Source organism: Martes martes, assembly GCF_963455335.1.
Source record: "Martes martes genome assembly, chromosome: 8".
Lineage (NCBI taxonomy): Eukaryota > Metazoa > Chordata > Mammalia > Carnivora > Mustelidae > Martes > Martes martes.
Window position 1 is genome coordinate 75,915,171 of NC_137895.1, and position 23,250 is coordinate 75,938,420.

The 23,250-nt window shown below is 35.4% G+C and overlaps 1 protein-coding gene across 1 annotated transcript in view; it reads left to right on the plus strand.

The window, feature by feature from the left end:
• Window positions 1-23,250, plus strand: part of REDIC1 (regulator of DNA class I crossover intermediates 1) — a gene marked incomplete at both ends in the record, with an annotated part of 117,325 nt that overhangs the window by 34,835 nt on the left and 59,240 nt on the right. The window contains 6 exon segments of the mRNA XM_080811377.1: window positions 5,232-5,271; window positions 8,050-8,188; window positions 12,431-12,563; window positions 13,427-13,460; window positions 17,582-17,585; window positions 17,588-17,717. Of these exon segments, the coding sequence (XP_080667503.1) occupies window positions 5,232-5,271; window positions 8,050-8,188; window positions 12,431-12,563; window positions 13,427-13,460; window positions 17,582-17,585; window positions 17,588-17,717 (480 nt within the window).

The following is a 23,250-nucleotide window of genomic DNA, read 5'->3' on the forward strand; positions in this document are numbered from 1 at the left end:
GAGGGAGTGCTCCAAATGTAATTGTACATATGGTGTGTCTGTGGGAAAAGGGGCCTGAGGAGCCTTCTGTATTGCCATCTTACTCAACCATTGTGGAACAACAAAAAGAACATTACTGTCTTATTTTGACACTCACCTAAGCAAAACCATTAGAAGAAACTATTAGAAATATACGCATACACATACATACACACACGCACGTACACACATCTGACAGCCAAATAGAAAAGTACTTTTGGATCATCAACCATTTTAATTTTATGGTATAACATCTTTTAAGAAGATACTTGTAGTCTTTGGCAGACCAGCATCTGAGCCCCTTGTGTGGGGGGGGAGCAGGGGGAGGTATTTCCCACGTTACGAGTTTTGGTACTAGGCACAGGCCACCTTTCTCTAAAGAATGTGGGGAAAAAATCCCACAAAACCCAACACAAAAAAAAACACAACAAAACCCAGATAATGTTTTTCCATCTGTTTTGCAGCTAGGGAATGGGCATATGATCTAAGCTTAGACTTTGATGTGCTTGTCCTATACTTTGAATCAGCAGTTAGTGAGCCAGAAAAAGAGAGAATACAGAGCATCTATTGTAGTCGCAGGCAGTTGTAGGAGCTGTAGCAGGATTGAGTTTTCAGGGACAATAATGTCAGTGATGCCAGAAGAGGTACTTTGCTGTCCAGGAATGGAGCTGGTGAAGCCGCTATCTCAACCCCTCTGGCCAATTTAGTAGTCTTTAACTTTTAGCAAGGACCTTTAATCCACATGATTGGTTAACTAAACCTTTCCTTGTATATCTATAGACCATGCATTGTTTCCCAGAAAGACTCTGAATCAAACCCTCTTGCGCAACCTCTGAGTACCATGATAACATCTGTAGCTGGCACCATTGAGTTTGCAAGCAGTCAAGAAGTGTTACAGACACTGTGCTGATTTTAAAAAATTTTTTTAAATTAAAAAATTTTTTTCATTTTATTAAGTTTTTATTTAAATTCCAGTTAGTTGGTATAAAGTATAATGTTATTTCATGGTGTACAATATAGTCATTCAGTAGTTCCATAAAACACCCATGCTCCTCACAAAATGCACTCCTTAATCCCCCATCACCTGTTTAACCCATCCTCCCACTTACTTCCCGTTTGGTAACCATCAGTTTGTTCTTGATAGTTGGTTTCTTGGTTTTCTTCTCTCTTTTTCCCCCATGATCATTTGTTTTGTTTCTTAAATTCCACAAATGAGTGTATGAGAAAGTATTTCTCTTTGATTGACTTATTTTGCTTATCATAATACCCTCTAGCTCCATCTACTTCATGGCAAATGGCAAGAGTTCATTCTTTTTGATGGTCAAATAATATTCGGTATGTGTGTGTATGTGTGTATACAGATACCACATCATCTTTATCCATTCATCAGTTGATTGACATGTGGGCTGTTTACATAATTTGACTATGGTTGATAATGCTGCTACAAACATCATTCTGTATGTATCCCTTTGAATTAGTGTTTTTGTATTGTTTGGGTAAATATCTAGTAGTACAATTGTTGAATCATAGGATAGTTCTATTAACTTTCTAGGGAAACTCCATATTATTTTCCACAGTAGCTGTACCAGTTTGCATTCCCACCAACAGTGTAAGATGGTTCCCCTTTCTCTGCATCCTCACTGATACCTGTTGTTTCCTGTATTGTTGATTTTAGCTGTTTTAACAGGTGTTAAGTGATATTCCATTATAGTTTTGCTTTGCATCTTCCTGATCAAGAGTGGTGGTGAGCATCTTTCCATGTGTCTGTTGGCCTTCTGTATGTCATCTTTGGAAAACTGTCTTTTCATGTCTTCTGCCCATTTTTAAACTGGATTATTTGTTTTTTGGATGTTGAGTTTGATAAGTTCTTTATACATTTTGGACACTAGCCCTTTATCAGATATGTCATTTGCAAATATCTTCTCCCATTCTCTAGGTTGCCTTTTAGTTTTGTTGATTGTTTCCTTTGCTGTGCAGAAGCTTTTGATCTTGATGAATTCCCAGTAGTTTATTTTTGCTTGTTTGCCTTGTCTCTAGGGACATACATAGTAAGAATTTGCTATGGCTGAGGTCGAAGAGGTTACTGCCTGTGTTCTCTTCTAGGATTTTGATGGTTTCATCTCTCACATTTAGGTCTTTCATCTGTTTTGAATTTATTTTTGTGTATGGTGTAAGAAAGTGGTCCAGTTTAGTTTTTTTAGTTTTTTTGTTTGTTTGTTTGTTTTATTTATTTATTTGTCAGAGAAAGAGCACATGCCAGCTGGGGCAGTGGCAAGCAGAGGTAGAAGCAGACTCCCCACTGAGCAAGGAGTCTGATGATGTGGAACTTGATTCCATGATCCCGGGATCGTGACCTGAGCCAAAGGCAGATGCGTAACCAGCTGAGCCACCCAGGCATCCCTGGTTTAGTTTTTTTTTTTTTTTTTTTTCTTTTTTTTTTTAACTTCTTCTTCTTCTTTTTTTTTTAAATAGGCTCCACACCCAACATGGGGCTTGAACCCATAGCCCCGAGATCAAGAGTTGCACGCTCCACGGTGCTAGCCGTGCTCCTCTACTTTCATTCTTTTGCATGTTGCTGTTCAGTTTTCCCAACACCATTTGTTGAAGAGACTGTCTTTTTTCCATTGAATATTCTTTCCTGCTTTGTTGAAGATTAATTGACCATATAGTTGTGAGAGAGAACACAAGCAGGGCGGAAGGACAGAGGAAGAGGGAAAAGCAGGCTCAATGAGGGTCTTGATCCCAGTACCCTGAGATCATGAACTGAAGGGAAACACTAAACTGACAGAGCCACCCAGGGGCCCCTTGAGTCCTTAATTGACTTTTTAAAAATTTTTTGATTATGTACTTATTTTTTTAAAGATTTTATTTATTTGTCAGAGGGAGAGAGAGAGCATGAGCAGGTTGCAGGGGAGAGGTAGAGGCAGAGGGAGAAGCAGGCCCCCCACTGAACAGGGAGCCTGATATGGGCCTTGATCCCAGGATGCTGGGATCACGACCTGAGCTGAAGGCAGATGCTTAACCGACTGAGCCACCCAGGCATCCCCTTAATTGACTTTTCCTAGACACATAGTGATGGGCCTTATGTAGTACGAGGAATTTGGTGAGAGCCATAAGAGTGTCATGGATAATGGAAAGTCAGCCTGGAATAAAACCACCTCGTATTTACATATATAAAGACTGTATTTAGACTTTGACTTGTCCCTAATTCTGTTGATCTTTATAATGTGGGAACTGCTCATAGAATTGATATCTCTTCTTATTATCTGCTTATAAACTGAAATGCTTAATATTGCTGGCTCTGTCATACTTATATTTCTGAACTTTGAAAAGTCACTTTGCTTCTTATGTAAGTTTTTTGTAAATTTTAAAATGATGGAGAATAAACTAATCTCCAAGATTCTCTCCAGCCTTGAAATTTAAGGTGTCAATGAAATGTAATTTATTTCCTTTTTCTTTTCTGAAGTTTGAATGCCAGCAGTACACTTATGATGCTGCATAGAACAGAATAGATTGGGTTCTTTGTTCAGTAAGCTCAAAATGGTCAATTAGGACATAGCTATTGGGAAATATGTTAAAGAACAAGTTCAGTAAGTGGCAAGTCTGAGGGTATTCAGTAACTTACACACGTGGTTTATGAAAATTTGGAAAAATTTCATTTGGAAAATTGAACAGCTTTGTGTATTCACAGTTGACTTACTTGGAAAGCAGTGTAATGCATTGGTTAAATACTTTAAAATTAGAATTCTTGGATTTGAATCTCCATTTTACACTTCTCAGCGGTGTGACTGTGGGCAAGTTACTTAACCTCTCTTAGTTTCTTGTGGATAAAAATAGATCTTAACCTTATTTAGTTGCTGTGAAGATTAAATGAATTTATACATATAAAGTATGCAAAGCATTTAGGGTGGTGTAAGGTATACAGTACTTGTTATTAGCAGTTTTTATTTTCATGTTGTTATATAATCTCATATAGCTAAGATTTTATTATTTATAATTCTTGCACAAATCTTGAATTTGAGACCATAGTTTCTGTAAGGTTTTACATGAGAGATAAACATGACACCAGGCAAGGTAGGCACAAGGCAAGATTTATTAAAGGCACTTTCTGGCGAAGTTTCAGGGCTCAGGAGAAGGGGAGCCAGGAAAGTTGCGCCGGGAGGTGGTGGGCACCCTCGGGCGAGGTTCCACGACTCCGGAAAGGGGAGTTGGGGAAGTCGCTCCGGGAGGGGGTTGAGTGGGTCTTTTATCTGGGTTAAGACAGGGAATAGGTTCACAGCCATATAAGGTATGGTATTCGGGGATTGGAGGGTTGGGGGAGTCCTGATGTTCCAGTTTCTTGCATAGGTATCGGGTTACTTGTGGAGCGGTGACCTGGGCATACATCCTTATGGCGAGAGAGTCAAGAGTTAGGAAAGGGGGGGGCCTGGAAGATGGTGGCCCCGGCGGTCATTTCTGTTGTTTCTCCTGCATTCCCGGAGCTGCTGACCCAACAGTTTCATGTATATCCAAAAGCTATATTGTACAGATCTTTTTAAACAGTCATGAATGTTTTATAGCATTCCATAATTATTAATAGAGCAAATATTTTATAACTGTTAAGTACTGTGCTATCATTGGGATATAATGCAGTGTTTAACATAAAGTAGGTATAAGGCACATCCATAGTAACTAGCTACTTTTTTAAAGAAGTTAGGAGATTTCAAGTACACATAGCTGATGCATTAATATAACTGAAGTTACTTTAATAATAAACTTAAAATTTCCTTAGATCCAAATAGATTTTAATCTTTTCTCTATTCCCTTTTGGTTTTAGTAGAATATTGAAATATAAGGTAAGGCAAGAAAATAGGAGTTTGACCAAGAATATTACTGTCAGATGAGAGTGTTTCGGGGATACATCTTTTCCAATGCATTGCTTTCTCTTTGCTTATGTTGATTTTATAATCCAGGTTTACTCTGTGCTTTATTATTCTTTGTAGGTCTAGAGTCCTTTTTTTTTTTTTTTAGAGTCTTTTTTTTTTTTTTTACTATTTCTTGGATTTCTAAGAAGATTTTTGTGAAACAGTTTATACTATAACATTTTCGTAGTTTATTTTCAGAAAATAATATAATTCTTACTATACTTACAGATTTTAATTTCAGGTCGTCAGTTTAGCTAAAATGGCAGTCATTGCAGAAACTTACATCTTTTGTCTTGCTTCCTTTTTCAGTACCAGGTTTCTGATCAAGCAGGAAAGGAGAAAGCAAAAGGTAAAGAAAATATATTTTTATTTATATTAGCCTTATAAGAACAGTGATCTTTTGAAGTGTTTTTCAAAGGCTAATAAATTCACCTAAGTAACTGGAAGACCATCCAGTCTTCTCTGTTCTTGTAGATAGCTTGATTAGCCAACCATTTTCTCAGGCAGAGACTAAAGGTCATTGTTGATTCTTGCTGTCATTCTAGTTCCAAAATAGTTCCACTTTTCACTACCTGTGCCATGAGTACCCTGATTCAAATCATCATTTATTACCTAGAGTATTATGATGGCCTTATAACCTACCTTCTACTTAAAAAATTTTTTTTTCTTACATCGATTTTATTATGTGAAGTTGAACATGTATATATCTTACAACCAAGCAGTATATATTCAAGAGAAATTTTTCCACATGTGTATTTTGAGACATGTACAAGCTTGTTTGGATCAGTGTTGTTAAGAAGCAAAAAAGAAAGAGAAGACAAGAGAGGAAGAAGAGGGTCAGGGGTATGGGGAGGGAAGGGGACCACCCAAATGTCTATTAGTAGTAGAGTGGTTAAACAAATTGTGGCATACCTAAGTAATGATATAGCAGTGAAAAATGTATTAACCACATGTAATTAATGTAGATGAATCCCCAAAATATAATATTGAACACAAATAAAGCAACTCACAGATTATATAAGCAGTAAGATTCATTTATAAAAAGTTTCAAAACAGAAAAAATATGTTCAAAGCTCATAAAATTTAAAGAAAAACAAGGAAGTGATTATTATAAAAGTAGAATAGTTATTAATTTAGTGAAATGATGTCTCATTGTAAATTTAACTCATATTTTCTTGATTACTAATGAATTATCTGACATTTTCATCCATGTTTCCTCTTTTGTGAGGTACTTTTCCAAGTATTTTTTCCATTTTTAATTTGTGTTGTCTTTTTAAATTGTCTTTATATATTTAGAATTCTTGGGTTATATGTGTACTCTGTAGCTTTTATTTTTATTTTCTTAATGTTATTTTAAGGAATGTTCTTAATTTTAATGTAATCAAATTTATCAGTGTTTTTCTGCTTTATCTTTTTTCCTTTGTAGTCTGTTCTTCACACAGCAGTTAATATGATCTTTTAAGAGCGCAAATCAGAATTTTCATTCCCCTGCTTAAAAGCTTCAATTGTTTTTCATTGCTTTTAGAATAATATCTGACGTAACCATAGCCTAGAAGGAACTGAAGGATCTACACCCTGCCTACTTCTCTGACTTTCTTACTACTTGCCCTGTTCATTTTATTTTAGCTACACTGACAGTCTCTGCCATCCTTCTTTTCTTTGTCTGGAATATTTCCTCAAGATATTTGCATGTCTGCCTTGTCAGCATTTAGGTTTCAGCTGAAGTGTCTCCTCTTAGATTGGCTTTCTCTGATCACAGCATCTAAGTAGCTCCCCACCCTCCACTTATTTTCTTTCCAGGACCATTTTTTTAAATCCTCCTTTTCATAATCTGGTATTTTCTTATAAATTTGTTTTGTCTGTTTCCTTTCATTAACATATATTTATCAGAAGAGGGATTTTATTACTTTTGTTCATTTTGTATCTCCTTTGCCTAGAATTGTGTCCAGCAATAGCATAGGTATTCAATAAATAAACTATAATCTGTTCCCAGATTTTTTTTTTAGTAGTCTAATTCTGGATCATTCTTGTGAATATTTATAAGAAAGGGAAAGACATATCCTATGGCCCTTCCCTAAAGTGTTGATCTCTAGTTATGTCACTTTCCTATTCTTTGAAAATGTCATACCTTCCCTTGAATATGTCATGTCTCCCTTAAGCCACTCTTCCCCAACCCTATTTTTAATCTCTTCATACTCATTAGATGACCTTATCTTATATTTTAGAGGAAATAGAAGCTATCAGATGAGAATTATCTCATATATCTACTACCAGTTCTGTAACCTGTCTTACATCTTCGCTGATTTTCTCTTTCCCTTCTGTGATTGTGGAGGTAGTTTCCTTTAGACAAAGGAAGGTCTCTTTATTTGCACTCTGGATTCCATCGTTCTTAAGGACTTCACTCTATCAATTATTTCTTCTCTTTCTTATATCCTCAATGAGTCACTGTCAGCTGGTGGCTTTCCACTGATATTCAGACATATTCAGTTTCCCCCTATTTAAACAACTAAAGCCCTCTCTGGATCCTTTCCCTTTCTTGCTCTGCCCCTTCACTGTTACCTCTCATTCACTTCTCAGTCCACTCAACAGTACAGGGCTTGCTAATGGCAAAGTAGCAGTCATGGAAGGAGAGTAAAGGAAATTAAATTGACTCTGGCTGGAGATTAGTCCCACATAGCTGCTTTTTCTTGTCCTCTTCTCATTTTAGTTAACTTTTAATGGTACTCAGCTGTGCATATCTTTAAGGCTTTTTATATCTGTAAGATAGCACACCAGGTAGAAAAACAAGTTTTTACCTTGTCAGATTTGTTTAATCAGACTTTTAAAAAGCTTTACATTTCAGATAATTTTTAATCTTTTGATACCCAATAATGCCTTTATAAAGTTCTATTTTAAAGGCAATATATTTACCAAAAAGATTTTAAGAGGCTGTGGAATTAAGAGTCTTTAGGCAAACTATATCATCGTGATTGATTTTAATTTATATGTAAGCATATAAAGGGGGGTGTCAAAAATATAAAAATATCAAATCAGTTAATTGTTAAATAGCATTATTGGTTTTTTATTTTTTATAATTCCGCCTAAAACCATATGGTTGTTGTAATAACTTCTTTTTTAATTATTTTAGGAATATTTTGAAAAGAAAAGATTAAAATCAAAAATGAAATTGCTGGGGGTTTCATCACCTGTCAAAAATTCCACTCTCAGTTTAGATCTCCTTAACCTATATATGGTAAATCACATATCTTGCCAGAAGAAAACACCTGGTAAGTCTTTCCATTAGCATTTTGTTTTGACTCTAATGTGATAATAACATTCAGTTTTCTAATAAATTTATAATTTTAGAACTCAAAGGATATGGAAAGTAAAATAATTTTAGAACTTGGTTGCCTTCTTTAAATAGTTACTTTTTTTTTTAAAGTACCTTTGTTACTTTTTGCTTAAAATCTTTTTTTTGCTTAATATATTTGTATTTTCAAGTTGTGTGTTATATAAAATTAATTTTATAAAGTATGGTCTAAGTAACTATATTGCATTCATTTTAGTTACTACATTACTCTGTGTAGGCTGAATAGTTAACCAAAGTTTAGGTAAAAGAGCAGGAAATAAATGTCTTTACTATCTTAAAGTATTTAGAGAATTTGTTTGGAAACGATTTTTGCCTCAGTGATTATTTTCCTGTATCACAACTTGAATAATTTCTTAGGCATTCTTGGAATGTTGACTATAGTAGTCTAATACTTCAAAAATAAAGTTCATTTTTTTTTAAAGATTTTATTTATTTATTTAACAGACAGAGATCACAAGTAAGCAGAGAAGCAGGCAGAGAGAGAGGAGGAAGCAGGCTCCCTGCTGAGCAGAGAGCCTGATGTGGGGCTCGATCCCAGGGTCCTGGGATCATCACCTGAGCCGAAGGCAGAGGCTTTAACCCACTGAGCCACGCAGGCGCCCCATAAAGTTCATTTTTGACTGTACTTTGAGCCTTCAAGTGAATAAAAAGTTTAGTCAGAGTATTTTTTTTCTCAAGGGAACTTGTGTCTGATATTTAATTTTTAAAATAAGTACTAAAGTAAGAGGTTAAGAAATTAGACTGTTCTTAAAGGAGGGATAGAAATTGATCATAAGTACTGTTAGTATCTCCTCTTTTCCTTTCTCTGCCATTTTTATTCCTTAATGTAGATGGCCTTTACACAAGCAAATTTAGTTACAGTTTAGACATAAATATGTTATATATGGACTTTAAGAATAAAAGTTTTGTTGTAAATCTGTTTGATGTATTTATCTTCTTTTTCTTCACTTAGGTAATGCAATGTTATCAGCCACAGTCATGACGTTTTACATTAAATCCTCATACCTTATTTATCAGAAGTAAAGTTTGACCTGTTGCCAACCCGTATTTCCCTTACTCCCTAATCCCGAGGCCCTACAACCACTTTTCTACTCCCTGTTTCTGTGAGTTTGAGTTCTTTTTTAGATTCCATGTGTAAGTGATACCATGCTCTATTTGTTTTTCTCTAGCTTAATTCAGTTAACATAATGCCTTTAAGGTCCATCCAAGCTGTCATAAATGGCAGGATTTCCTTAATGTTCATGGCTGAAGAATATTTCATCATATATGTATATATATCTATCTCACATGTTCTTTATCCCATCACCCATTGACAGACATGAGATTGTTTGCATATCTTATATCTTGCCCATTGTGAATGATTCTGCTGTAAACATGGGACACAGGAGTACAGAAATCTCTGATTCTGTCTTCATTTCCTTTGGATATGTATAGTTAGAAGTGGGATTGCTGAATCATGTAGTTTTAATTTTTTGAGGAATATATATTATGTTCTCCATGGTTGCTCCACGAATTGGCATTCCCATCAGCTGTGCACAAGTGTTCCCTTTTGCCACATCCTTTCCAACGCTTGTATCTCTTGCCTTTTTGATGATAGTCATTCTAACAGGTGTGAGGTAATATCTCATTGTGATTTTGATTTGTATATCCCTGAAGATTGGTGATGAGCACCTTTTCATGTGTCTGTTGACCATTTGTATGTCTTCTTTGGAAAAATGTCTATTCATTTCCATGCCTATTTACAAAATTAGATTGTTTATTTTTTGCTAAGAGTTGTATGAGTTCATTATATATTTTGGAGTTTGAACGCTTATCCGATATATGTTTTGCAAATATTTTCTCCCATTCCATAGTTTGTCTTTTCATTTTGGTAATGATTTTCTTTGCTGTATAGAAGATTTTTAGTTTGATGTAGTTCCACATGTTTGTTTTTGCTTTTGTTGCCTTTGCTTTTGGTGTCAAATCCAAAAAGTCATTGTCTAGACTGATGTCAAGGAACTTACCCCTTGTGTTTTCTTCTAGTTTTGTGGTTTTTGGTCTTACATTCAACTCTTTAATCCATTTTGAGTTGAAGTTTGTTTGTATGTTGTAGGATAGAGGACCAGTTTCACTTTTTTTCATGAGACAGTCCAGTGATGGCATTTACATTTATGTATTTCCTTTCTTCCTCACTTTCTTTTCATTTATACATTCAGCATGTTTGTTGAGTACCTCCATTATTGAGTACTTCCATAAGTAGTGTACTGGATGTTGGGAATAGAATAGAAAATGATGGGGTCAGGACACACTGTCCCCAAAATAAGGCATGTTGGCATACTAAAGATTTTAAGCAGAAGGAATTTGAGAAGCAGTATGTGCAGGAAGGATCCTCATGTGAGAAGTGTCCTCCCTATAACTGGAGGAAAGGAACACCTTTATCTCTAAGACAGAGAGACACTGAGAAGAATCTAAACAAATATGCCTTGCTATTTCCTCCAGTTGGCTACACTTAGTTTAACACCCCTTTTTGTTTGATCACATTTTTCACTACTTTTCATTCTCCATCGAACCTAGCATAAAAATGCTCAGGTGTAACCACTTCTTTGGGTCTCCATTTCCTTATAAAGGTTTCCATTTAAAATTGATCTGCCTTTTGTTATAGAGTCCCTAGCTGAGAATTAGAAAGGTAGAGGAAAAAGATATTTTATCTTCCCTACAAAAGCACAAGTTTATTAGTAGATGGTATTAGGAGGTGGAACCTATAGGAGGTGGTTAGGTCATGATGGTGGACCCCTCATGAACGGAATTAGTACTTTTATAAAGAGACCCCAGAGAGCTCTCTTTGCTCCTTTCACTGTGTGAGGACATAGGGAGAAGACCGCTCTCTATGAGCTAGGACTCAGGCTCTCACCAGACCCTGAATCTGAGAGCACTTTGATCTTGGACACTGCCTGGCTTACAGACAGAAATAAATTTCTGTTCATAAGTACGCAGTCTAAGGTATTGTGTTAGAGCAGCCTGAATGGACTAAGACACTTAGCTAAAAGGAAGGGCAGTGGTGCAGCTGGGCCTCAGAGACTGCTTGAATTGGGTACTTGAATACCACCAAAATTTTTTTCTCACTTTAGATATTGACTTTATTCTCTCAGATTGTCTTTTTCATTCAGGCTTGAAATGTGACCTTAAAATACTAATATTGGTCATCTCTCCTGTTTTGCCACAAGGGAAACACTGAAACTTGTTTCTTTGGTTCTGAGGGTTTTTTACTGGAAGCATTTTACCTTGCCCTACTGGTGCCAGTTCCTACCATTGGAATAATTATTTATAACCACAGAGATGTGATCCTATTATTGATTCACCTTGAGTCAGATGACTGCTCTTAAGACGATTATTTTTTCTAGAGACACGGTTTTATCAGAAGATAGTAAGTTCTCTGTTAGAACCGTATAGTTAAAGCGCTTTGGTGGCTCAGGCTGGTTAAGCATCCAACCCTTGGTTTTGGCTCAGGTCATGATCCTGGGGTCATGGGATCAAGCTCTACCTCGGGCTCTGTGGTCATCTTCAGATTTTCTCTCCCTCTCCCTCCTGCTCTCTCTCTCTCTTGCTTTCTCTCAAATAAATACCTTTTAAAAAAGCACACACACACACACACACACACACACACACACACACCACCCCTATGTAGTTGGTATTTGTGAAAAAGCATTACCCAGAAAAGGAGAGTAGTTAAAAAGTACTGAGCAGACCAAATAGTGATATCTTGTATAAGGAGAGAAAAGGCTTCTCTTTTCATAAGGTTTGAAAATCTAGTAAGAGAGAGAGAGAGAATTAATCAGGTATAATAAACCATGGTAAGTGCTGTAATAGAGAACATACCTAGTGCTGTGGGCATGTATATCATAGCATCTGGTATAGTCTGGGGATCAAGGAAATCTTAGAGGAAGAAAAAAAATAGAACTGAATGAGTGTAGCACCTTTCATGAGGACTATGTGAGATAATGAAAAAGAGATGATTTGAATGATCTGTGATAGTTTTTAGTACTGTAATGACTTCTAGCATCTATAGAATATAGGTAGTTTTAGGAAGTTTCTAAGATATACACTTATTTAATGAACATTATATATCAAACATTGCTTTTAAAGATTTTATTATTTTTAATTATAATCTTTTTCATTATAGAAACTGTGAGAAAACCAATCCATGTGAATATGCATAGAGACATACAAGTGCCTCTAAGAAAGCATAATTTGGAACTTCCAGTGTCACCTCACTGTGTACCATCTAACCTCTGCATTGATGATATAGACAACAGGTAGGTTTTAGCAAGGTTGTATATTATTTAGGTATTTAAACAGGTCATCATCAGTACTGTTGTATTCATTAAAAAATGTACAGAGCTGGAGTATTATGCCTCCATCAGAAAGGACGAATACCCAACTTTTGTAGCAACATGGACAGGACTGGAAGAGATTATGCTGAGTAAAATAAGTCAAACAGAGAAAGTCAAGTATCATATGGTTTCACTTATTGGTGGAGCATAACAAATAATATAGAGGACAAGGGTAGATGGAGAGGAGAAGGGAGTTGAGGGAAATTGGAAGGGGAGGTGAACCATGAGAGACTATGGACTCTGAAAAACAACCTGAGGGTTTTGAAGGGGCGGGGGTGGGAGGGTGGGGGAACCAGGTGGTGGGTATTAGGGAGGGCACAGATTGCATGGAGCACTGGGTGTGGTGAAAAAACAATGAATACTGTTACGCTGAAAATAAATAAAAAATTTAATTAAAAAAAATGTACAGAGGACTTTTCTTCTAGCTCTTGTTTTTGTTTGGCTGTTAACAGTATTTTTAAACTATTAAGACTTCTATCAGATGAGCTAATGTCCATAGTAAATGTTTTTATGTGTAGTTTGGCTTTCTTTATCCTCACTGTGTTTCTCTAGTAATAATACAATTTTAATAAATAAAACTCTAAATAAATGAAACTCTAAATAAAACTCTAAACTCTAAATAAACTTTAAATAAAACTCGAAATAAATGATTTAGAGTTCTGTATGTTTTTGTGTATTTCTGTAGAACAGTATGAGTTTTAAATATATATATGAAAAGATAGTCAAATTTATTGCCAGATTTTTTTAACCTTAAAATTTTCTTTTCATTTTTATATACTGTTAAGACTAGGCAGCAAGAAAGAACTTGCCCCAGTTCAGGTGAGACTTAAAAAAATTTTTAAGTTACTTTAACAATTGTGGCATGGTACCAAATGATAGAAACTTTTTGAATATCAGGGGAAAATATTCTTTAAAATTTTTTATAGTCTTTAAAATTATTTTTAAAGTTTTTAATGTATGGAACTTATACCTTAAGTATATTTTGACTTTTTTCTTATGAGAAACCCTTTGGAGTTCTGGTAATGTAGATTAGGTCTATGTGTACATAACTTTTGTTACTGATGAGCTGCAAAAGATAATTTGTTTGGGGATTCCTGCTTTGGGTTCATCTGATCATTGACAAATTCATCTCTTCTAGCATAGTGACCATATGGTTTTATATCAAATTGTGATTTTCAACAATTACACTGATCCCAAGATTATTTTTCTTTCAGCATACTGCAGATAATCTTTTTAGTAAATAAAATTTTAATCAATTAGAAAATATGTAGATTGTAATTAAACCATAAAATTTTAAGATCCAATGATATGTTATTATATTTTTAAAGATTTATTTATTATAAGAGAGAGAGCATGCACAGGGGGCTGGGTGGGGCAGAGGGAGAGGGAAACTTAAGCAGACTCTCTTTTGAGTGTGGAGCCCAATATGGGGCTCAGTCTCACAAGACTGAGATCATGACCTGAGCTGAAACCAAGAGGCAGATGCTTAACTGACTGTGCCACCCAAGTGCCTCAGGTCCAGTGCTACATTATTATTATTTTTTTTAAGATTTTATTTATTTTTTTGACAGACAGAGATCACAAGTAGGCAGAGAGGCAGGCAGAGAGAGAGGGGGAAGCAGGCTCCCCGCTGAGCAGAGAGCCCGATGCGGGGCTTGATCCCAGGACCCTGAGATCATGACCTGAGCTGAAGGCAGAGGCTTTAACCCGCTGAGCCACCCAGGCGCCCCCCAGTGCTACATTATTAATTATACTTTCTTTGCTTTGAATTGCCAAAATTAAACTGCATCAGAGAATGATAATGATACTAAAATCTCTTGGAAATCTTTTTAGCTGAATTGTCGGTCATTGAAGCTCAGATTTCTCATTATTTGGAGACATGGTGTGAAGGTTGGAGATTGAGGGGACCATAAGTGAAAAGGGAGGTGGAAAGGAGCTCTTCAGTATTTTTTAGTTGATAACCTCTCTTGTATTAATAAGTCCTGTGAATTACTCATGACTTGCTTTTCCTTGGAACATTTTCTGCAATTTGTGACCTTTTTTCACTCCTATTTTTACTTTCCTCTACTCAATTTTATATATTTTAGCAGATCAAATGGTTATATCTTCCTTCTCTATAGTTGCCACAAGTCATGAACTCATATAGAATGTTTAAACTGCAGTTCAACAGAATAGAAAATTGTATTTTTGCTCAGCCATCTTTTTCAGCAGAATATCTTCTAATAGGAATATTACAAAACAAAATTTCATTCTCAGAATAGCACCTAGCCCTCAGAAAGTTGCATGTGAGAAAAAGCAGAATGAGCAGGTCAGGTACATTTGAATCACTAGTCTTAGCATTTTATATCATTGTATTTTTATGATATGCTCTTTTTTTCTGGGCTTGTGGACTTAAAAAATATTAGTTGTAAACTGCTGTTGATAGAGCCAAATTAGTATATCAGCTAAATATAATAACTCCTCTTTGGTCAAAATTTAATTGTCTCCTCTGTAGAAGATAATGAATCCAAAAACTGGACTCTTCTTTAAAAATCTTTGAAATCATCATCCTTTTGATCTCTGTCTGTTAAATAAATAAATAAAATCTTTAAAAAATAAAACAAAATAAAATGATAGTGAAATTGAAAATATTTCAGTGTGTTTATATAACCGTTGATAATTGTAATCACAGTAAATAACCAGTTCGTGATGTCATGGTGGCCAGGTAGTCATGATATGGAAAGGGCCCTGTGAATTGCAGTATATAATCTCAGTGATGTCGTAGTCTGTTAAAAAAATAAGTTGTGATGGTTTGGTTCTTTTTATGATTTGACAGATGACAACTGGTTATATGCACTTGAATTAAAACGGCATAGTTTTATATAATATATAATATAATTGTTTATATATAATAAGTGTTTATATATAGAGATGTATAGTGCTAAAATGTTGTTTAGTCATTGTATTCTCTAAAGTTAGAAATCTAAAAACATCCAGATTTTAAAATTCTGAACTATATCTGCCATAAACTATAAAAGTAGTCATTTTGCTAGACTATATAGAGTTTAAAAAATAAATAATAAGTTATGATTATTATGCTAATATATAATGGTAGTGGGGGAAATGGTTATTATATAAATTTGGTGTCTTGTTAATGGGAATATTCAGTTTTGAATTTATCCCATTTTTAGCATGCATTGGTTTTATGTCATATTTATATATTTGTCATTTATAAATGAATTTATAATTTATAAATTTAAAATTTTATAAGTTAGTTACATGTGATACATTGTATATAATATATGATATTAATGATATGATCCAGTTTTATGGAAGTATTAAAGTATGTTTTCTCTTTTCCAGAGAAGAGAAAGTATTATATTCCATTGATAGATGTTAACCTTATTAATTTAAGGACCCATTAACTTTGGAATGATGCAACGAAAAACATTTATTCAGTTTCTATTTTACAAGACTAAAATTTGCATTGTAGATAGTTTATAGGGTAGAGAATGTAACTCTCTGTAATCTCTACTTAAATAATCTCCTATTTTTAGGCTGCAGGTTAGTGACTATCTTCAGAGGGGTAAATAATACTTATTTTTTTTAAAGATTGTATTTATTTTGTCAGAGAGAACGAGCGAGCACAAGCTGGGGGAGCATTAGGCTGAGGGAGAAGCAGGCTCCCTGCTAAGCAGGGAGCCCAGTGCAGGACTGAATCCCAGTACTCCGGGATCATGACCTGAGCCAAACACATAACCAGCTGAGCCACAGAGGAGTCCCAATAATGTTATACTTAATACACAGAAGAGAAAATTAAAAAGAGAGGCTAATATTCCTGTCCAAGGTGTAGTGGCAAATTGTTAAGTTTTATAAAAGTGTTTAATTGCTTATTTGGAGAGATTTCAAGAAAAGTAAGAATTAAAATGAAACTATAAAATACAAAAGAAAATGGGCTGAAACAACAGGTTAGAAGAAAAAATGGGCTGGGGCTCACTGATCCCTAGAGAAGTAGTGTTGAGCCTACATAAAGTATTCTCTCCTCTTTTGGTTTGTTTGTGTGTTTCTCACTTCATGGGATGGCTTCGTCTCTGCACCTCTGTCATTGTTTCTGAGGTTGAAATATGAGATGTATTACCAGAATTTATTTTTAGCTCTCCCTGACTTTGAACTCCCCCTTTTATTTCCTAAGACTCTGAGTATCTCTTTTTGTCTTCTTTTTATCCAACTTTGTGTCAAAGATTGTTTTTGGACTTCTCATTTCTGTGTTTCATGGCTAATAAATACAATATGCTATAGATGTAAGTTATTATTGCTGGATAGATTAGTGTCGGGCCACTATCATATCTTTATGTGGTACCTTCCACATTAACAAATGGATTACCTCATCTCTTTTCTACAATTCTCCACATGTTCACCATTTTGCACCCAGTGGTATTGCTATTCAGAAAGATTAAAGGAGCATTCTGAAATTACTCAGTAAATGGAGAAAATGGAGATAAATACAGCTGTTTTTGGGGGAAAAATAATTTTCTTTCAGAAAATTTGCTTGAGATTCTGGTGTCCCAGGTATTTTATATATATACACACACACACACACACACACACAGACACGTGTATATATATATATATAATTTAGAATATATTTAAATATATTTATTAATTATAATACATTTTAATTTTGTTTAATTATATTTGTAATATATTAATTAATAATATTTATATTTTTTAACCTCTGAGGAAATGGTTAGCTCATCATAGTATCAATTGTTATATTGACAATCATTTAAATACTGGTATTGTTTTCACAGTTAGCACAATATTTGTTTTGTTTTCATTAAGGACACAGTTTCTTTCAAGCTAGAAAATTCATTTTTTTTTGCATATAGGTGTCCACTTAGATGGCATTTTATGGTAAGTAATTTAAATTGTATACGTGTGTACATTTACCATTTTGGCAGGTTCTTCTTTCTCTTTTCAGCTCAGTAAAGTTAATTATTCTAATTCCTTGGTTTCCAAATTAAATGAAAATCAAGATGCCATTAGTCCACCACATAAAATAGCACAATTTGGGTCATTATTGGAAAGAGTAAACAGGTAAGCAAAGATTTTTGAAGATTTTTTTTATTCGTTTGTTTAATTTTTTATTCATTTATTAATGAGAGATAGAAAGAAAGAATGTGAGAGAGAGGGAGTGGCAGGCAGAGGAAGAAGTAGGCTCCCTGCTGAGCAAGGAGCTTTTTTTTTTTAAATTTTTAATTTTTAAAATTTCTTTTCAGTGTACCAGAATTCATTGTTCATGCATCACAGCCAGTGTTCCATGCAATACGTGCCCTCCATAATACCTACCACCAGGCTCACCCAACTTCCCACCCCCCGCCCCTTCAAAACCCTCAGATTGTTTTTCAGAGTCCATAGTCTCTCATGGTTCATCTCCCCCTCCAATTTCCCTCAACTCCCTTCTCCTCTCCATCTCCCCATGTCCTCCGTGTTATTTCTTATGCTCCACAAGTAAGTGAAACCATATGATAATTGACTCTCTCTGCTTGACTTATTTCACTCAGCATAATCTCTTTCAGTCCCATCCATGTTGATACAAAAGTTGGATATTCATCCTTTCTGATGGAGGCATAATACTTCATAGTGTATATGGACCACATCTTCCTTATCCATTTGTCCATTGAAGGGCATCCTGGTTCTTTCCACAGTTTGGCGTCCGTGGCCATTGCTGCTATGAACATTGGGGCAGATGGCCCTTCTTTTCACTCCATCTGTATCTTTGGGGTAAATACCCAGTAGTGCAATTGCAGGGTCATAGGGAAACTCTATTTTTAATTTCTTAAGGAATCTCCACACTGTTCTTCAAAGTGGCTGCACCAACTTGCATTCCCACCAACAGTGTAAGAGGGTTCCCCTTTCTCCACATCCTCTCCAATACACGTTGTTTCCTGTCTTGTTAATTTTGGCCATTCTAACTGGTGTAAGGTGGTATCTCACTGTGGTTTTGATTTGAATCTCCCTGATGGCTAGTGATGATGAACATTTTTTCATGTGTCTGATAGCCATTTGTATGTCTTCATTGGAGAAGTGTCTGTTCATGTCTTCTGCCCATTTTTTGACATGATTATCTGTTTTGTGTGTGTTGAGTTTGAGAAGTTCTTTATAGTTCCTGGATATCAGCCTTTTGTCTGTACTGTCATTTGCAAATATCTTCTCCCATTCCGTGGGAGCAAGGAGCTTGATGCAGGTCTCCATTGGAGATCATGGGATCATGACCTGAGCTGAAGGCAGATGCTTCACTTACTGAGCCACTTAGGTGTCCCAAGCAAAGATTTTTGAAGGAAATAAAGAAGCTGAGCAGGGAGCCATATGTGGGACTCCAAGATCATGCCCTGAGCCGAAGGCTGTTGCTTTACCATCTGAGCCATCCAGGTGCCCCTGGACAAATATTTTTTAGAAATGTAGACAAACTTAAGTAATACTTTTAGAAAACAAATATTAGAAGTTAAATGTAGTATTTAATTAAAATAGTTATAAGTAATTATTTTCTAATGTGCATATCTACTTTTCATTTACTTAAACATATTAATTTTTCTTATTTATGGTAGTTGGTAAGTGACCACTTTTATTTTCTAATTGTATATGAATCCTGGTTCATGGTTTTAAAATCCATTAAACTTGTAAAACCAGTTTGAATTACTCCTAGTAGTCATGGTGAGAAATCTTGACTCTGTAATCCTATCCCAGTCTTCCTCTTTTTCAGTATATGACATTACTATTCACTCGCAGTCTTCCTCATTTTAGTAAATGACGCTACTGTTCACTCAGCAACTGGCACCAAAATAGAAGTCCTTGAATTGCTTATTTTCCTTCAACTCCCACTATCCATTTCACCAACAAAGTTTTGACAATTCTATATTCTAATAAGATTTAAATTTACCTACTCACATTTTCACCTCTATAGGTTCTATCCCAGTCTAAGCCACTACTGCCTCTTGCCTGGAGAATTGTAACATTTCAGTTTGTTTTCTCTTTTCCTTTTCTGTTTTCACATTTTTTTTTTTTTTACAGTTCTATTAATGTGTAATCAACATGCAACAAACTGAGTTTATCTAAAATGTGTACTTTGATAAGTTTTGACCTGTGTCAAATATAATGAAAATATTCACCATCACCAGTAGTTTCTTTGGTTATCTTTGTAATATCTTCCTCTGGCCATTTCACAACCTTTATTCTTATCCCAAGGCATCTGCTGATCTGCTTTCTGTCACTGTTGATTAGTCTATTTTCTAGAGTCTTATGTAAGTCACATGTAATTATGTTCCCTGCAGAAATGGGGAGTCACAACTCAAAATATACAGACTTCCAGTTATAAGACAAATAAATTTTGGGGATCTAATATACAACATAGTGACTATAATTAATAATACTACATTACATACTTGAAATTTGTTAATATAGTATCTCTTAAGTAGACTTACCACATATACATGCAAAGGTTATGTGAGGTGATGAATATGCTAGTTAGCTTGATTGTAATCACTTCACAAATTACACTTATATGAAATCATCATGTTGAACACCTTAAATATATACAATTTATTTGTATTTATTTTTATTTGTCAGTTTTATCTCAATAAATCTGGGGGTGGGGAGGATCATTTCAAACATACTGGAAGGTTTTCTCACACTCCTCCAAGTCTATAGCTCCCAACAGTAATCACCATTCTGACCCCTGTCATCATATATTAATCAAGTCTGTCTTGGAACTTCATTTAAATAGAATTATATAGTGATCTTCTTTTGGTATGGAGATTCATCTGTGCTGTTGCTTGCTATTCCATGGATTAGTACTTAATTCTTTTTCGTTTCTGTATGTTATTCCACTGTATGTTATATAATATTTTATTTTTTTAAAGTATAGTAGACATACAGTATTTCATTAGTTGTAGGTGTACATATAGTATTCTTTTTTTTTTAAATTTGGGAGCCATTCCAGACTCCCCCTTTTTTTTTTTAAAGATTTTATTTATTTATTAGAGAGAGCGTGCATGAGAGAAGTCAGTGGGAGAAGCAGACTCCCTGCCAAGCAGGGAGCCCAACGTGGGACTCGATCCCAGGACTGCAGGATCAGGACCTGAGGGGAAGGCAGTCACTTAACCAACTGAGCCACCCAGTCGCCCTATAGTATTCTATTCTTAATGGACATCTGGGATAGTTCAAATTTGGGACTATTTTGAAGGAAGCTGTTGTGACATTCAAAAAAATTAATAGAAGAAATACTTTGCGCTCATGGATTGGAAGAATCACTAATTTTAAGATGGAAATTTTCCCCAAATTTCTGCCATTCCCTAGCTCCTGGCAGTTCTCTCCTTGCTTCTTGGAATGTCACTTTTTAGAGTCCACATACAGGTGAGGTCATACGGTACTCATCTTTCTATGTCAGACTTATTTCACTTAGCATAGTGTCATCCATGTTCATCCATATAGTCACAAATGGCATGATTTCCCTCTTTTTTATGGCTGAATAATATTCCATTGTTTTTAATTTTCTTTAACTTCTCTTAATGTAATGTATTGTGCTTTCAGTAAATAAGCCTTGTGCTTCTTTGGCTGAATTTATTCCTACTTACTTTATTCTCTTTATGCTGGTGTGAATGGTACTTATTATTAATTTTATTTTTGGATTGTTCATTACTAAAATACGGGAATATAGTTAATTTTTTATATTAATATTATCTCCTTTGACCTTGCTGAACTCATTATGAGTTCTTTTGGTTTTATGGATTCTTTAGGTTTGTTTGTTTGTTTGTTTTTTTACCGTACTGGATTATGTTGTCCATAAATACAGGTATTTTTACCTCTCTTTTTTCAGTCAGGATGCCTTTTACTTCTTTTTCTTGACTACTGCAGTAACTAGAACCTCTGGCACAGTGTTGCATAGCAAGCAGGGAGGCAAGAGTGGGCATGCTTGCATTGTCCCTAGTCTTAAAGAAAAAGCATTTCACTATTATGTTAGCTGTAGGTTTTTTGTAGTTGTCCTTTTTCAGGTTTAGGAAATTCCCTTCTATTCCTAGTTCTTTTAAAGTTTGTACCATGGATTTTATCAAACATTCTTTCTGTGTCTCTTGAGATTATCATGTAGTTTTTTCCACCTTTATTCTATTAATACATTGTATATTACTTTATTTTCAAATATTAAACCACTTTGGGCTCCTGGGATAAAAGCTGCTTGGTCATGGTATATAATCCTCTTCATATATTGTAGGATTTGGTTTGTTACTATTTTTTGGTGATTTTTATGTCTCTATTCATGAAAATTGGTGTGAATATTTTTTTCTTGTTAGTGTCTTTGGTGCCAAAATAATACTAACCTTATAGAATAAGCTGGAAATTGTGTCCTCCTCCATTTAATGGAAGAATTAGTGGATAATTGGTATGATTTTTTCTTTAAGTGTTTTTGCATCTGAACTTTTCTTCCTGTGAAGACTTTTAACTACTAATTGTTATAATGTCTGGTCACATTTTCTAATTTTTTGAGTCAGTTGTAGTAATGTATGTTTTTCTAGGAATTTATCCATTTCATCTAAGTTGTGTGATTTGTTAGTATAAACTTGTTTATGGTATTTCCTTGTGTTGGGTCCGTGGCTCCAGGAATGGAGGAGGAACAATAGAAATGACCTTGGGGGCCACCATCTTACAGCCCCCTCCCCCGCCTTCCTCAACCCTTGACTCTCCCGCCAAAAGGATGTATGCCCTGGTCATGTCTCCATAGGTGACCCGATACCTATGCAGGAAACAGAAGTATCAGGACCCCCCACCCCATACCCTCCGATCACCAAATACCCTACCATATATGGATGTGAGCCCATGCCCTGCCTTGGCCCGATAAAAGACCCCCCACTGACTCCTTCCCAGTGCGACTTCCCCAACTCTGCTTTCTAGAGTCGTGGAACCTTGCCTGAGGGTGCCCACCTCCTCCCGGCGCGACTTTCCTGGCTCCCCTTCTCCTGAGCCCTGAACCTTCGCCGGAGAGTGCCTTTAATAAATCTTGCCTTGTGCCTACCTCGTCTGGTGTTGTGTTTATGTCACCTATAAAACCTTACACCTTGAAAACCTTTTAATTTCTGTAAAGTCACTGTTGATGTCCCTGCTGAGCAGGGAGCCTGATGCGGTACTCCATCTCAGCATTCTGGGATCATGAGCCAGAGGCAGATAGAGGACTGAACCACCCAAGCATCCCTGATGTCCATTCTTTAATTCTAGGTCTGTGTCTTTTCTCCTTTTTTTCTTGGTCAGTATAGCTAAAGATTTGCTAATTTTTTTTTAAGATTTGCTAATTTTATTGATATTTTTAGAGAACTAAGTTTTGTATTTTATCAGTTTTCTCTGTTTTCCATTCCATTGATTTCTGCTTTAATGTTTATAATTTCCTTCTTCTGCTTGCTTTGGGTTTATTTGCCCCCCCCCCCCCCCTTTTTGGGGTAGATTCTTAAAGTGTAACTTTAACTTACTTGATATTTTCTTTTTGTTTAGTGTAGGCATTTAAGACTATAAATTTCCTTCTACCAATGCTTAGAGGCCAGCCAGTGATTACTTGGAGGTCGTGTTTAAACATCTTGAGCCAATA